The sequence below is a fragment of the Diabrotica undecimpunctata genome, chromosome 1, assembly GCF_040954645.1.
Source record: "Diabrotica undecimpunctata isolate CICGRU chromosome 1, icDiaUnde3, whole genome shotgun sequence".
NCBI classification, from domain to species: Eukaryota; Metazoa; Arthropoda; class Insecta; order Coleoptera; family Chrysomelidae; genus Diabrotica; species Diabrotica undecimpunctata.
This window is the reverse complement of record NC_092803.1, coordinates 57,825,884-57,843,821: the sequence shown is the minus strand read 5'-3', so window position 1 is coordinate 57,843,821 and position 17,938 is coordinate 57,825,884. Positions and strand designations below refer to the sequence as shown.

General features: G+C 33.8%; 1 protein-coding gene across 5 annotated transcripts in view; it reads left to right on the top strand.

Moving 5' to 3' along the window:
- LOC140449622 (serine/threonine-protein phosphatase 2B catalytic subunit 2-like) overlaps positions 1–17,938 on the top strand; it is a 727,881-nt gene that overhangs the window by 380,523 nt on the left and 329,420 nt on the right. For all 5 annotated transcript variants that reach the window (XM_072542882.1, XM_072542878.1, XM_072542873.1 and 2 more), the window contains exon 3: positions 12,525–12,649. In XM_072542882.1, the coding sequence (XP_072398983.1) occupies positions 12,525–12,649 (125 nt within the window). The remainder of the gene's footprint in view (positions 1–12,524; positions 12,650–17,938) is intronic.

Sequence of the window (17,938 nt, the reverse complement as noted above, 5' to 3'; positions counted from 1 at the left end):
TGTATATAAAAAATTATTATAAAAAACTTAAGTAAAAAACATTAAAATTGATATGTAGAGAACTAGAAAGATCATGAGATGCACTTTCAACAATGTATTATCAGTTAAATTTAATTTTGACTTTAGGTAACATTATTGAATTAGTTAAGATTAAAATATAGTACTCAAAAGTAAAAATGAAGTTACCGGTCTTTAGCTTACTGAGTGCCGCAGGTAAATGAATTAACAGGTGTAACACCCACGCCAACAACGTGAAAAGACAGTGGCCTTGAGGTCAAAATATGACAGAACAGCAAGGCGAAATACCAACCTCTAGTGCAATAGAGCGGTGAATTTAAAGAATATGATAAATTTGGTTGACAACTTATCATTAAAAAGCCAAAAAATGAAAGGAAAAAATGGTTGAGATCACCATTTCCCCCCCAGTGATTGGTTTAGTAAACCAAATAACAAAGCATGCAAGGTCAATCCAAAATATCATATATTATAATATCTACGTTGTGACCGGTTAGCCAGCCAACAGGTGAAGATTAATTTAACTTCCACAGTCCAAGGTTCATAGCATTTGAAACTGTGAATGAAAAAGATTATATGAATCAGTTTCAATTTAAAAATTTTACTAAACAAGTCAATCAAAAAACAAATACTTAATGTATGTAAATGTGACATTGACAAAATAGTTAATAAAATGTAAGTTGATGAATCTAACTTAAATAAAGAAAGAAAAATTTATTTTATTTTTATTTGAAATTATTAAATATGAAAATATGATAAAAAACACCCTAGGGAACAATTTAAAGTAAACAACATATTAAGCCTAATTCTGTAAAATTAATGCATGATAAATTTGGCTCAAGTTACTAATGTCAGTTTTCTTATTAAGAGCATTTGGGTGTTTTAGTATTGAACACATTTCCAAGAACTGTCTTTTGACGAGATTGCGTTCATTGCCAAGAATTTTAACTTCATTAAAGTTCACTTTGTGCTTAGAGTTAATAGCATGCTGGGCAAGAGCACAAGTATGCTTAGATACGTTGATATCATTGCGGTGTGTCGTAAGACGCCCTCTCAGTGATCTCCCTGTCTGACCGATGTAACATGAGTCACACTCAGCCCAAGGTATATGATATATATATATATATATATATATATATATATATATATATATATATATATATATATATATATATACTAAAATGGTCAGTCAGTTTAAAATTTAAATTATAAATTTGTACGGTTAAGAAATTAAATGAAATAAATAATAATCGTCTTTTGGTGTTGGTGTTAGAAGACCTTAAATAAATTAAAATAAATATTACACTATATTACCCGTACGTGAACTACACCAATATCCAAAATAAATTTATATACAGTAATAATCTTTTACACAGCAAAAAGAAACTCTCAGTAGTTTATTTAACATTCTGTATAATAACTTCATAGAATTTTTGCTTTCAGCATGCAATATAATATACAATCAAACATGTAGTACTTTTTTATAATTCTCTATTTGTAGAAGTAAAAGAATCGTGTTCTCTATAATAATATACACATCCATCTAAAGTAGATTGATATCGCTTGATTTAAACACCAATAAAATTTTATACCATTTCATTATATTAAAATAACATTTTCAGTAAGAAACTTACAACCTAGATTAGAATCTTTTGGAGTAAGGTTGTATTATCGTCTCTATCGCTAAAATTTAAATGTACCTTATGTTCTATTTGTCGTGTTTTTTCTTGTTTATTTGTGTTTAAGAATTTACAGATTTAAAGATATAAGTGAATTTAACCCGCTTTTTAAAATTTTTTGCCGAACGCGAAATTTTGTATCATTTTCTTCGAGGCACTCTGTTAATTCGAATGCATAATTGATCCTGTGAACATCTCTTCCTGATTTCTTTGACGTATCTACCGTGTTATCTGTAAATTTAAATCGCTAGAAAACGTAGATTTAATCCATGATAGGATACTTACCCTAAGTAAGACATATGTTTTCAAAAGACATTGCCACCAACGAGGACAAGTACTCACCAGAATTCCAAAAACAAAAGTTCCATTGCCGCTTGTTGGCTTCTAAACATAGTAGGAACGAAACTTCCTGATAAGTACTAGAACATTTTAGAAACCATCCTAATGAAATATCGCAGGCAATAGCCTGCATTAGCCAAAAGCGCTAATCAAGGAGCCGTTTATAACAACACTAGAACTTTTCTTTTTAAATAGTAACTGCATGGAAATGATAAAAAGTAACTAACCTTCTCTATGAGGAACTACTACTACTACTATCGGTTCACAGCGTTCTCCGACGCCTTCCGACTTCTAACCGCCATTCTTCTCTATTTAACCATAGGCCTGAAGGGATTTCTCTTTCTTCTAGTTCTTTTTTAATTCCCTCTCTCCAGCTTCTTCTCGGCCTTCCTCTTTTTCTTCTTCCTTGTGGTGTCCACGTCAAAATCTTTTTCAGAATCCTTTCATCTGGCATTCTCTGTACATGGCCGTATCATATTAACTGTTTTGTTTTTATGTCATCAACTATTGTATGCTTGACTCCCATCATTTCTCGTATTCTCTCATTTGGTATCCGATCTCTTCTTAATTTGCCTGCTGCTCTTCTCCAGAAGTCCATTTCTGTTGCTAGTAGCAGTTTCTCTGTTCTTTGTTTCATTGGCCAAACTTCACTGCCATATATGATTACACATATGGCAGTGTTGTTTGTTAGCTTTAGATATTGTTTGGTCCCACAGAATGCCGTTAATCATGGATATGGCTTTTCTACCCTGTATGTTTTTGTCTTTTATAGCAGCATCGAGTATTCCATCTTGAGTTATCTTCATACCCAGGTACTTGTATTCATCACAGTGTCTAATTTCTACCCCATCGTCGCATATAATGGACTGCTTTGTCCCTCCAATACACATGGTTTCAGTTTTCTTAATGTTGACTTCGAGACCCCATTTGTTATATTCTTCTATTAGCTTCCGAGTCATGTAACTCAATCCGTCATGATCCTGAGCAATCAGTATTTGGTCATCAGCGAAACATAAGGTATACAGTGTAGTCTCGTCGTTGAGAGGGATTCCCATGCCATTACATTTTCTTTTCCACAGCTTGAGTGCTTGTTTCAGATAAATTTTGAAAAGGGTAGGCGAAATACAGCAACCCTGCTTTAGTCCTTTCGTGACCTTATATCTCTCAGATATCCTTGATCCAGTTTTAATTTTTGCAGTCGTTCCATTATACAGACTTTGGACTGCTTTGATAAGACCATGCTTAATGTTGGTTTGCTGTAGGGTTGACCATAGTTTACTGAGGGGTACACTGTCATATGCTTTTTGTAAGTCTACGTACACCAGGTGAACTTCTTTATTGACGGCTGTTTTTTCTCAATAACTTGCGTAATAGAGTACAAGTGGTCTACTGTGGATCGCCCAGCTCTAAAACCAGCTTGCTCCTCTGCTTCGTAATCTCTATAGTTATTTTCTATTTTGTTCTTAATAAGTTTCCCATACATCCTACTTATTGTGCTGTTTACCGCAATTCCTCTGTAATTTTCACACTGATCCTTGCTGACCTTTTTGTGGATAGTTGACATGATAGATAATTTCCATTCTTTTGGTAATTCGGCCCCATTCAAGCAGTCTTGAAAGAGTTTTCTTAACTGTTCCTGGAGTTTGTCTGTGCCGGCTTTCACTAATTCTGCAGGGATGTCACCAGGACCAGGGGATTTTCCATTTTTCAGGGATTTGGTTATTTCTTCCATCTCTGATTTACTTAATTGTAATGGTGATGGATTTATACGTATACCTATCGTGTTGTCTTCCATGTTAGTAAATTCTGCTCTTTGTTCTGTTAGTAATTTTTTGAAATATTCTTTCCATTTTTCTGTTTTTATTGGTGATATAACGTCTTTTTTCTTATTATTTCTCATACTTTTAATCAATCTCCAACTCTCTGTGCTTATTCTACCTCCTACGTAGGTGTTGATCTTTTGGCAGTTCTGTTCCCATGATTCGTTCTTTTTTTGAGTTATCTTTTTCCTTACTTTGGCTTGTGCTTCTTTGTAAATTGTTTTATCGTTTTCTGTTTTTGTTGTTAATAATGTTTGGTATTTCCGACGTTTATCTCTAATTTCCTTCTCTATTTCTTCATCCCTCCAGTACGGTTTTATTCCTTTATGGTTTTCGTCACATTTCCCCAGTGCTTCTTCTGCTGCTAAATGAATCGACCTTTTGATGTGTACGTAGTGATCTTTTGTATTTTCAAAACTACCCATTTCTAATTTTTGGTCTAATCGTTTTCTATACAGTAGCTTTACACTCTCATGGTTTAAACTGTCTAGGTTGTACCGTACTTGTTTTATTAACTGATTTGACTCGACTTTTTCTTTTTCGTATCTGTTTGGGAGTACCGTTTTAACTTTTAGCAGGTGATGATCGGTGCCACATGATGGCCCTCTGGCTACTCGCACATCTTGTATTTTAATTGTAGTTCTCTGTCTTACAATGCTATAATCTATTATAGATTTCAGATTTCTGGTCTGTTGTATCCACGTGTATTTGTGTATTTAATATTTTCAACTTATTTTGGGTACATGTTGTTATTAATCTGTTATTCTGTATATATCTGTATTAATTTGTTATTAATCTCTATGACATAATCTTGGAAAATGGCTGACAAAAACTAAAATACTAAAAATTATGAAAAGTCTATATAAATTAAAAGAAATATGGAATGAAATAATCTTTAGAAATAATGAACTAACCAAACAAGAAGAGAAAACCCTAAGAAATATTTAAGAAGAATAGCAAAGGAAGAGACAAAGAGAGAAACATGTCCAGGTAAATAACAATAGAGGGCAAGATCCGGAAATAAAACAACAGCAAATAATCGTTAGAAACTACGGTAGCCGATTCAGAAGAAAAAGTCAGAAAATCAGTTAAAGAGAAATTGTTAAGGTATTGAATTCGGTAAAGGAAAAGGTAAAGAACAAAGGAAAAATTCCAAAAGAAGTTAAAGATAAACTTCGAGTGTAAAAGGTAAATACAATGAAGGAGCTCTACAACTTTCAAAAATATTATGTAAATATGGAGTCGATATACTAGCGTTACAAGAAACAAAACAGAAAGGAAATCTTACTGTTGAAATAGACGACTATATTCTTTTTAAGAGCGGAAGAGAAGACAGTATGTTGGGGATAGGTTTTTTACTTAAACAAAACACTCAACTCTTTATGAAGATGCAGAAAAGTATTATAATTTATAGCCAAAACGAGATACATAACCAATAGTCGGCGACTTTAATGCATGGAATGAAGAAGAGGTAATAAACAGTGGAAACAAAAAATATTTCTTCTTCATCCCTTAACTGGGATTTTCTCCTTCATCGCTTCACTATTATATTCTAGTTAGTATAGTTATCTTAGCAGGATCAGTTTCATCTATCTAAAATATTAGCGAAAGCTATAACTAAGCTAAAGCTAAAAGCTGAAAAATAATTTATTAAATGACAATAAGAAAAGTTGTGATAAAGATCAGACATGACGGTAACCTGTCAGAACATTTCGAAACTAAACAAGGAATAATCCGCTACGTTGAAAATGAAGCAGAAGAATTTTTGATAGGAAAATCTGGAAATAAAACAATATTCGAACGAGTTAGAAAGTAAACTTACCTAGGAATACATATAAACAAAAAAGAAGAACATGAAATAGCTGGGGCGTTATATAAGATACTTACATCAAAGAATTTTTTAAGAACAGCAGAATTACATTTCTATAACAGTGCTCAGACTAATGATGTTATGTAAGATAGTTGGACTTTAACTAAAGCTAAAGAGGAAAAAAATGAACACATGGGAAAGAAAAATTTTAAGAGGAAGTCTAGTAGGAATCAAAGAAGGAAACTTCTACATAAGAAGAATTAATACTGAATTAATGAATTTATATGGTGAACCTACAATAGCCCAAGTAGCCAAAGCAACGAGACTAAGGTGGTAAGGTGACTTGGCGATTAATAATGCCGAAAGGGCACCAAGGGAATAAAAAGTTGGCAAATAAAAGAAGAGTAAGACGACATAGAAAAAGAGGTGGAGAAGAACCAAAGACAGAAAAGCATTCAAAACTGGAGAGCGAAGACCAAAGAAAGAAGAGAATGGAACAGAATTGTTAAGTTATGGACTTGAAAGGCCTGCGTTAGCATTACATAATGAAAAAATACTATTCACAATAGATACATACCAGGTGGTGAATTCTAAAATGAATTTGTCTGTTTTTAACGTGTCAGATTTTGTGGATAGATAACCAATCCAATACACCGTATAAATTCTGTAAGTCTCTTGACATCCTATCTGTTAAAAAACTCCGACCATATACCATAAACTATTTATTGGAATCTCTTGAATAAAATAGGGCAATTGCAACTTTCAATTCCTCAATACTTGCTGACAATTTATTATTTTACATATGTTTTCGTATTTGTGAAATATCGCATCGCTGAAAATAATCACAATTCGCTCAGTACTAAATATATTTGACTATTTCATTTAGCGCTTGAGGTATTACCTGACTCTTTACGACAAATGGGTAATGTAACCCGTCGTCGTACAAATTAAATAGTCATTTTGTAAAATTGCTCTTATATGGTCCCATCTTTTGATTACTAAGTATCTTAAGTTATTTTATTTAGTTAATTTCATTTACATAACCATATTTTCTTCGAATATCTTATTAAGCATTGACCAAAATTGGACCATGTCCATCTAAACACAAAGTTTTACTGCTACGCATTTCTCAAAAATATCAGAACGTAACAATTTATTAGTTGATGTATAAATATTGAGAGTAACATCAAGCGACAATGAGCATCAGATCTACCACAAATTGCAGAACACTGGAAGTTACGGTTCTCTTTTTTTTGAGTAAATTGTAGGTATGCAATTGCCGGATAAAAGAAAGTAAGTTACAAGCTCCCTATCTTTTATAAAATAAATCCTAAGGCGCCGAAACGCTTATCACAATTAACAGATCTGTTTCTAATTAAACTATAACAAAGAAAATTTGACGTCCCTCGCGTGGTTGCTGATTTTTATATAATTTATGTTTCCTGATGCTTGGAAGGCACACGCTAACTCCTAATACTTTTGTTTTTGTTGTATTTTACTAAACTGATAATTATCATACGGTTTTTATTGAAAGGTATAATTTTGGTGTAGGGTTAAGGTCAGCTTTGTTGAAGTTTTGATGATAAATAAAAAAGTAGCAAAAGAAACCATCGCCCCATTTAACACTAACAGTTGGCAAAACAGAAGAAAACAGGTTCGAGGTTACATACGAGTAAAGACGCTGATTAGTCTATTATTACCTAGAAGTTTTTAAATTACTTTATTAGTTTCTTTATTAGAATTGTTTTGAGAACAGAGTAAAATATATAATTAAAGTTTGTAAGAAACGAGTTCAGAAATACACTCATGGACAAAAATATCGAATATTTTGAAATTTTCCATTTTTTTTTGTAGTCACTATTATTTCAAAATAATTTTAGATTACTGATAATACTCATATATTAGGCTGATGTACTCAACTGGTTTAAAATATTTTGATGTTTATTTTGACGTTTATTCAGTGGTTAGTGTGATTCGTACATTTTATCATAAAAATCATTCTTCACGTAAAGGAAAAATCATACTAATTCGGTTATTTTTAGTTTAATTTATTAGTTTAATTAAATATTGTTTTTATTTAACTAAGTTTAAAACAAGTATCCCATCAATTCGACACTGCGATGAAGTCCAAGTAGCACATTGTGTACGAGGAAGGATATGCACAAAAAGGTATCTCACGACGTCTTAGCAGAACTGAACCTATAGTTTCGAATACTCTAAAAAGGTACCGCTAAATAGGAAATTTTGTACGAAGGTCTGGTCAAGGACGCCTAAGGTGCACAACCGCAATTGATGACCGTTTTTTGGTTCTTAATTCTACACGAAATCGTTCATTGACATCGATGCACCTCAGAAATGAGCTATTAAATGTTAGACAAATTAATGTGACTTCACAAACAGTTAGACGAAGATCAAAAGAAGCAAACTTAAAGCCCAGAAGCCCCGCCAAAGTTCCACGTTTCTGCAAAATCATAAAGCTCGTTGTTTGGAATTTGCAAAAACACATATTTAGTGGAATATCGACAACTAAAAAAACGTTCTTTTCACTGATGAGGCCAGAATCCTATTATGGAAGCCAGATGGTCAAAACTATGACTACAGAAGAGTTGGAGACGATTCGCCAGCTGCAGTCTCGCCCAGACCGTTAGTTTTGGAGTTGATGGCATAATTCTTTGGGAAGGTATTACTTGGGAGGTACGTACCGCATTTGTGGAAGTGAATGGACGGATGACTAGTGATTCTTACGTTTAAAACATCCTGCAAGATCATGTTTTGTTATATGTTGGTTACATTGGATATGAAAGATTCACGTTAATGCACGATAATGCTCGACCACATGCCACTGCCATAGTGAGTAATTATCTTGATGAGGTCCAAATTCGAAAATTGGATTGGCCACCGTTTAGCCTGGATTTAAATCCAATAGAGCACATGTGGTATCACCTAAAACGCAGCATACGACAAAGAAATCCCGTTCCAAATACGATAGAGCTGCTTCGGCTTGCTGCACAGGATCAATGGAATGCAATTTCCCAAAGATATGTCCAAAATTTACTTGCAAGCATGCTGAGAAAGATGCAAGCAGTAATAAGAGCTAGAGGGGGGAATACTCGTTACTGATCATGCACTTCTTTCAGTTAAACCGACTTGTTTAAGCAATTTAAATTAGCATTTAAGTTTAGAGTAAAATAACCTTATTTACCTAATATTAAACATTCATTTTTTCGCAATTTTCTCCGCATCAAAACTTAAAATTGGTTATTAAACATTGTTAAAATAAACTCTATTTCACAATAAACGACTTGATTGACCAGAATTTATTTTGAAAAAACAAAAATGAAAAAATTCCAAAATATTCGATATTTTTGTCCATGTGTGTATTACAATAAAATATGTAAAATGATTCTCGAATATTAGGAAAAATTATTTTATTTGGTACTAATCCTAGCAACAGATAAGCAAAATAAGAAAAATAAAATAAAGAATTTTGATGTTAAAATAATTAAATTAAATAAATTAAAAAAGTTGTGATGAAAGTAAGGGTAACCTACAATGATAACAATAAACTTTTATTTCTTTAGGACAATCAAGCTGTCCACCATAATTTTACCGTGACAGGAAAACCTAGTAATTGGTACTCAAATACGGGCAGGTGTTAAATCACCAGAGCATGCTAACAATCTTCCTGCTTGACACAGTGAAATTAGTGAATAGACAAGCGAAGTGCAATGTAAGACCACTATTTGCTACAGGCAAGTACGCTAACGTAGGTAATGAGATAAAAATATATCTTGTTCTGCTAACCAGATTTCATTTGATTTATGGGCTTAATAGCCAAGGAATCTAGATCCAGGATTTCGCAGACGATATTGTAATAGTGACTAGGAAAAAATTGCTCAGTACTGTTGTGGATCAGATGCGATATGTCCTTCATTACATAGACAATTGGTCTCTGAAAGAGAACTGTTTTGTGAACTCCTCTAAAAACAAACTAGTAGCCTTTACTAATAAGAGGAAGCTAAGTGGATTGGGTGAGCTGAAATTACTTGGGAAGAAACTAGAAGGAACCAATGAGGTTAAGTATCTAGGGAAAACGCTGGATTCCAACCTCATTCTTAATTGGAACACTCAGATTAACAACATACCTAACAGGGCTACCTCAGCGTTGAATAGTATAGGACGATATCTTTAGAGGCTATCACTGGACTTCCCCGTCGGAATGATATATTTCGACGGTGACCTTTGTGACCATCCTGAGACTTAAAACAAACAATGCTTGGAGGTCGAATTGTACTGAATAATCATACAAATACAACTGGGACTATATCCATCTTTTAAATGAATTCAGATATGATGACACCAGAACTAATCTCTACTGAGAAAATTAACACAATTATACCATATACAGAACAAACAGTCTATTAATAGCGACTTACTATGGTTCACTGATGGCTCTAAAACTGCCCGTGATACTGGATCAGGGAGAAGACTCCTGATCCAGTAATTAAAACCAATCATAAAGCCTAAATTAAAATACAACTGTGTTCCAGGCTGAAGTTTTTGCTTTCCTGGTGTGCATTGAGGAAATCCTAAATGGAAACCTCGAAGCAAAGAGAATTAACATTTATACAGATAGCAAATCGGCAGTTTTGACTGTATTTGATGAATTTTAATAAATGGGAGATTCAAAATGTCACCGAGCTGGTGACTGGACATTGTGGTTAAAAAAACACCTATGTAAAATAGGTAAGGTGAATAAGCCATGGTGCAAAAAATGTAAAATGGAAAAAGAGACTCCTATACACATTCTACGCAATTGTAATGTGATGGGTGATATGAGATGGGAATTCACTGGTTATCTTAGGCTTGAACTAGAAGAGATCTTTAGACTACTGATAAGGAAACTGTTGGCCTTTATTGGATCCGTAAGACTTATTGGAGTTTAATGAAAAAAAAATAGGGTTTCGTACAAAGCTTTTACTAGAGATTAAAATGTCTCGCCTGAACTAAGAGCAAGAAGGAGAGAAAACTTCTATTACCCATTCTTTGGAAGAAAATTCGAATCTTTTTTCAGTTGGGGAACGATATATATGTAGGGGCATTGTCCTGCAAAAACAAAATACCTTTGGACACCTTTCCTCTTCTTCTCTCTACAACAATTTATTGTTTTATACTTACCCAGAAAATAAATCGGTAGTAGCTCTTGACAATCCTAAAAAACTGAAACAAGAATTTTGAACCAGATTTTAACACGAAGTTTCTTAATCCTTGGAGAACCAAAGTGTTCCCTTTTTACTGATGGCTACTTTGTATCTGGGTCGCAGAAATATACCCAAGTTGTATTGATAATAAGAATAAGGCTTAAGAACTTTGTCTGTTTTTTTAAATCAAGCACTACCGTTGATTCTACATTTTCACGCTCCGTCAGCATATGGGGATCTATTTTGTAGAAATTATTATGTTCAAATCAACGGTATTAAGCCGATATTCATTTTAGCTCAAATTGGGGGCCTGATAAAATTATATCTTAAACTGCATTGATATTTACGGGGTGGGCACAAACACTGGCCTTCTCGATCGTTCTTTATCTTCAATTAAAAGTTTACTTCTTTGGAACCTTACAATCCACTTTTTGATGGTCGCATTGGATAGGCATTGGTCGTTGGGATATTAAGTGTATTTTCATAAATCTGCTTATCCCTTAACCTCTACAAACATAGGTACTCGATGATGGCGGGGATTTTTTATCCCCGCAACTGGCAAAGTTACGTCTGCAAGTTTCTTACTTCAGATCTAGGAAAATTGATTCAGCGGTTTTTTTTAGAGTAATAGCCGGGTCTATATGACTTTCAAAGCTGTTATTAATGCACATTTTAATGTAGCAAAGTATTTTAGAAACTGATATTTCCAAAGAATGAGATATCTAATGCAAAAACTATTCAACTGGTCACTGATCGTCATACTGATTACTGCCATATTAACCAAAATAGATGAAAAAAGCAGACAGTAATGAATTCCGCTTTTATGATAAAAACATTAGTAAACTTTGAAAATGAACTTTGAATGTAGCTTCGACTTTAATTTTCAAAGTTCATTTATTCGAGCATTCAAACTTATATCAATTTAGAAACAATAGTAATTAACGTCAATATGTACGTAACCGCGAGTAGATAATAATTATTGATGAAAAGACGAAGAAGCCGAGTTTGGAAATTCTACGAGCAATGCTACGATCGTTAACGGACATGTAACGTCTGAATATTTTATTTCATGCCATATTTTCCAACCAACTCTATTACCAACTCATACTAACATAATTTTTTATTTAACAAAAAAACGTCTCTATACTATCTTAAATAATTCCATCTCTATTTGCGCTTTCAGCAACTACATATTTATGTTTATATTGATGTGACGCTTTGCTTTTGTAAATAAAAAATATGTCAAATTAAATTTTAAACTGTACAATTTCAAAAAGTCTAAACAAATAATGATGAAATACTTTAAAGCAACGGCTCAGTTAATTCCAATCAAATCAGCAATAAAATGGTAAAGATATAACAATTTAATTGGAAATTAAAATGTAAAATTGAGCAAATTACAGACGATTATAAGGCTAGCGTATTTTTTGGATATGGTAGGTGTGAAAATAATATCTTGGTTGAAGGATTTTTGCAAATTTAAAATTATTTTAGTCCAAAACAAATAAAAAATTTTCTTTTGTGCAATTGGTTGAAGAAATACTGACTTGACATACGTATTATCGTCTTTATTTTTGTTTTTCATGATAAAATTATATTTAAAAACATTTTCTAAATTATGTGGAAATATACAGCTAACATCTGTTTTCTTTTGTTTCAGTATGTGGAGATATACACGGTCAATTTTATGACCTTATGAAATTATTTGAAGTGGGCGGACCACCCGCTAGTACAAAATACCTTTTTCTTGGTGATTATGTTGATAGGGGATATTTTAGTATAGAGGTAAGTCATAACTTTTTTTTCAATATTTTACCTTGACAATGCTGTTTTTGTAATTTTTTGACATGTGTACCAAGATAGATACTTAATTTGAGGAGCAACTGGGCAAAACTTATTAAATCCAAAATATATGATTTTGAGTTATCGACAAATCTAATTACTATTTAAATGGGAATAAGCCACAATTAAAGGTTAAAGTACGTTTATTGGCGTTTCAATTTCAATGAACAAGAAAGGACAAAGAATTGCATTTATAAAATACCTTGTGAATGCGATCAGTTTTATTTAGGTGAAACATCAAGGCCATTAAATGTTAGAATAAGTGAACATCAAGCTTATATTAAAAATAAAGAATTTGATAGATTTCAAATACGTAAACACGCATGGGATAATGAACATAGGGTTCAATGGAATGATTCAAATATAGTCCTAAAAGAAACGGATGGTAAAAAGAGAAAAATCAAAGAAGCGGCTCTAATTATGCTAAATGAGACCAATTGTGTCGCAAATTCCTCGGCAGAATGTAGTAGGAGCTACTTAAGGGTTGTCACTCCCGAAGGTACTTTTTAAAAAGGCCCTTTTAAAGGTACAACTGACAGAGTAACAGCACTTTATTTAATATAATTACAACTGGTTTTAGAATAAAAATTTACAGTATTTATATGAAATTAATTGATGACGACCTGTCTGCAATATGTGTCGAAACTGCTGATCGGCTGGGCTATTGAACTGCAATTCTGCTGACAATCGGGGTTAATGTATCGTAATTTCTCCATCCCCTGGGGAAGTTTTGTGAGGGATGAACAAAACTCTGTGAACTGTTTCTGAGGACTCTTGGCTTTGGTGATTTGTGTAGTAACCATCAATGTCTATGATTTCATAGTATTTGGTTAAGTCTTCTTCCTGAATATAGGGAATCTGTGATGCAGGGTGGTGTTCAAGCATCTTTTGCACGGTCCATTTTATTTCTTCAGGTTTAATGAGACCGTTGTGTAAAGTTTGGATTCTTGCAAATGTAATTGCTGTTTGTAGATCATCCAGTATTTGTATAATTGTTTGTAAATTTAGATTTATCTGGTCAAGGATATTTCGAACTTGCATATAATCATTAAAATCGAAAACGAATTGGTTCATCTCTAAGCTAATTTTGCTTGTCTCTTCAGCTATGATTTCTTGGTTGTGTGTAAGTAATGAAATTGTTTGGTTAAAATTTGTCATTATTCTTTTATTGAGACTGAGTTGGCTATTAATGTTGGTAATAATGTTCTGTTGGTTATTTTCAAGTGATTTAATGGCAGCGTTGTATCTTTCAGCATCTTCTTGATCTAGATTACCAGAAATAGATTTTATTACACTTCCCAATCCGTTTATAAGTCCTCTTTTGCTTCTGGATTTTGGATATATTGTGTCTAGTTTCTCTTTTGCTGTTTGGAGGAGGTACTGTACAGTTTTATCAAAGTTTTGTAGGCTGTCAAAATATGGTTGACTAAGTCCATTTTCTATTGCTCTGTTGGTGGTGATATACTGAGGTTCTATGGATTCAATCTCTTCTGCGATGGGTTCTAGATGGAAATAGTGGATGAAGTCATGAGTGCTGGTCTGTATCCTCGCTTGTCCAAGTTTAACTGGGAGGATTCCTGGATTGTCCTTCAGGTTTTGAATTTGAACTTGTTGAGCTGCTACTAAGGTACATCTGTAAAGCAGTTTTAGCGTTAGTCTTTGGCTGGTGTTTGATGTTCTTTTTGTGTATTGACGTATCTTGAGTGTCTATTGTTACGGGATTATTATTTTTCACAATGCGGGAAGAAAATCTCGGAAGAAGTTTGTTTCTTTTTACTGTTTTTCTAGTGTAAACTTTTGTGCTGGGTTTATAAGTTATTGGTGTTTGTCTTTTTTGATTAATTTTTTCAATATTTTTCTGTTTGGTTTCTTGTAGCTTTTTGTTTATTTCACTGTAGATTTCTTTTGTCTTTAATCTGTGGCTCTGTGTATAGTTATTTATTAGAGTTCTGTTAATATCGATGTCAAATGGATCCTGAGGATCGATATGGCCATTTAGAATTTCGATTGGCTTTTGTTTAGTTGATGAATGAATGGAATTGTATCCTAAAATAGCATACAACATATGTTCTTTAATACCCAGAGTCTTCCTTTTTTCTCTAAGTATTCTTAGGTGTTCCAAAATTGTAGAGTGAAAACGTTCTATCATTCCGTTCGATTGTGGATTATCTGGTGTTGTGTAGTGAATCGAAATTTTGTGTGTATCGACAAATTCCTGAACAAGGCCGTTTTTGAATTCGGTTCCACTATCTGCGATTATCATGTGTGGGAGTCCATGGTGGGTTATAAATAGCATGAAGGCATTAAGGACATTTATTGCGTTGGATCCTTCTATGGGATATGCTTGGCCATATTTCGAGAATGCATCAATTATTGTAAGGAATTTTTGTCCGTTAGCTTGGAATGTGTCCATATGAATGATTTCTAACGGTTTTGTTGGAGTTGGTGTTACCATAAATTTCGGCTTAATTGGATTTCTGTCATACTTGTTAGCTTGGCACGTATCACAAAGGTTGATAACTTCTTCGATGTCTTTCTTTAGCGTAGGCCAGTAGTAGCGTTTTCTTATTTGAGCTTCGGTTTCGTTAATTCCTCTGTGGTTAGTCTTCCCTTGATGGTAGTTCTATATAATTTCTTTCTGTCTCTCTGTGCTGTTTATATCTTCTAGGAGGCTGTTGCATTTGACAAGATCGAATGCGGAATTTTTAAAAGTTTCTCGTAGAATATTGCATAGGGATTTGTAGAGTTCATCATTCTCAAACAGAATGGCGTACTTCTTTTTCGGATCTATAAAGTTCTTGAAAAACTGGAAAATGTCGTTGTGAAGATCATTTTTTCCCAATTGGACATACATTCTCTTCTTTGTTACAAAACACTGTTCTATGATTGGTTTCGCCGGGCTATAGTTTACTATCTTGAGAATTATTTGATTATTGTAACAATTTAGTGGTTTCTCGCTAATTGGAATGCCCATTATTGGATTTTCTGCCGTGGAATGTTTGGTTACATCTGTATCGTTATTTTCTTGTAAGTATTGGGAGTTTGATGGCTGAGCTTTAGATTTTTGCTGTTTGCTGTCTTCATGTAGGATTTCGTCTATTATCTTTATTTCTTCGGAAGTTAACGTTGCAGTTTGATTTTTTTGGATGATTTTATCTAAGTCACCTAAAGGGGTTGACGGATTCAAAGTTTTTTGAGACTCTTCGGCTGGGTCGGTTAGAAATTTTTCCAGATCGGAAAAGGAACTGGGGTGGTTAATCATGGAGATATCATCGTCATCTTTTGAGAGGAGTTTCATTATTTCTTCCATATTCTCGTCTACACTGTTTAATTCTTTCGTGTGAATTTCGACACGGGATAAAGCATCTGCATTGGTGTTGGATTTGCCTTTTTTATATATTACTTCGAATCAAATTCCTCCAGCTTTAATCTCCATCTGACAAGCTTTGAGTTTGGATCTTTAAGTGAAAATAGCCATTGTAGAGGTCGATGGTCAGATAAAATTTTGAATTTTCGTCCGAAAAGGTATGGGCGGAAGTATTTAGTAGCCCACACAATTGCTAACATCTCCTTTTCGATAGTCGAATATTTCAGTTCTGTTTCATTTAAAGTTCTGGATGCATAGGCGATAGGTTTATCATTTCCTATTGGACCTTGTGATAGTATGGCTCCTATAGCGAAGTTGCTTGCATCAGTCGTGAGGTTAAAGGGTTTAGTGAAGTCTGGATATTGCAGAAGTGGTTCATTAATCAATAAGCTTTTACAGGTTTTGATACAGTTTAAGAATTCTTCGGTGTGTTCAATTTTTACATCCTTTTTAAGACATATGGTAAGTGGTTTTGTAATTTTGGCAAAGTCCTTTATGAATTTTCTATAGTAACCAAGTAATCCTAAAAATCCTCGAATTTCTTTTGTTGTTTTTGGTACAGGATAGTCTATGATGGCTTTAATCTTAGTCGGGTTTAGTTTAATTCCCTCGCAGGTTACGACGTGACCTAGAAAATCGACTTCTTTCTTAAGGAATTCACATTTGTCAACTTGTATCTTAAATCTTGTTTCTCTTAATCTTTCAAAAATTTTCTTAAGATTTACCATATGTTCTTGAAGAGAGGTTGAAAATACAATAATGTCGTCCATGTAGACCAGACATATTTCTCCTCTTAGTCCTTTTAGTACGTTCTCCATTACTCTCTGAAATGTTGAGGATGCATTTTTGAGTCCAAACGGCATTCTCATGTATTCATAGTGGCCATTTTCAACGTTAAATGCAGTCTTCTGGATATCTTCTTCGGCCATTTCAATTTGATGGAATCCGCTGGCTAGATCTAGGGTTGAGAAGTATTGGCAGCGTCCCAGTGTCCAGAATGTCTGTTATATTTGGAATTGGACAACTATTCTCCATTTAATTTTTCCTGATGCATCTGGTTTCTTTGGAACGACCCAGATTGGAGATGACCAGGGTGATTGACTCGGTCTGATAATTCCTTGATCAAGCATCGAAGTGATCTGCTTACGTACTTCTTCTTTATGGATGTGTGGATACCGATATGACTTGGTATAAACTGGAACTTCGTCTTTGGTTCGTATATGGTGCTTTATTTGGTTAGTAAATGTTAAAGGATCGTCTGGATGATGAAATATCTCTGCAAACTTCCTGCACAGTCGTCTTAGGTGAGATTCTTGTTCGGTATTAAGATGATCGGTTCTAAGGAGAGGATAGACATCTTTTAGATTACTGTCTTCGGTAGGTATGATATCTGACGTATATATATGATATTCCTCGAGATTTATGGGTTGACTTTTGATGGGATCAGTTAATGCTACTTGGATGTATTCATCGGTGTTATTGACTAGCTCGGTCCAGGCGAGTTGATTACAGGCAATGGTGAGAGTTTCTCTTAGGATGGCACCTTCGACTTCTTGTCTTGGGATGACGATTGTACCTGATGTTTCCTTTACTGGCAAGCGGACTTGGGTAATTGATTGGGGCTCTAGCTGGACTGTATAGAATTGGGATTTGTTTGTGACGTAGTAATTAATAGGAAGAATAGAATGCTCTGTAGTAAGAGTAGCTTGGGTAAAATCGAGATTTGCTTTTAGAAGTTTAAGATTATCGAGGCCGATAAGACCGTCAAATGTCTTGTGAAATTTGAAAAGATAAAATTTTAGGTTAATATCGGAGTTAAATTCGGGAAAAATTGGGATTTCTACACAATAATCCTGTGAATGATT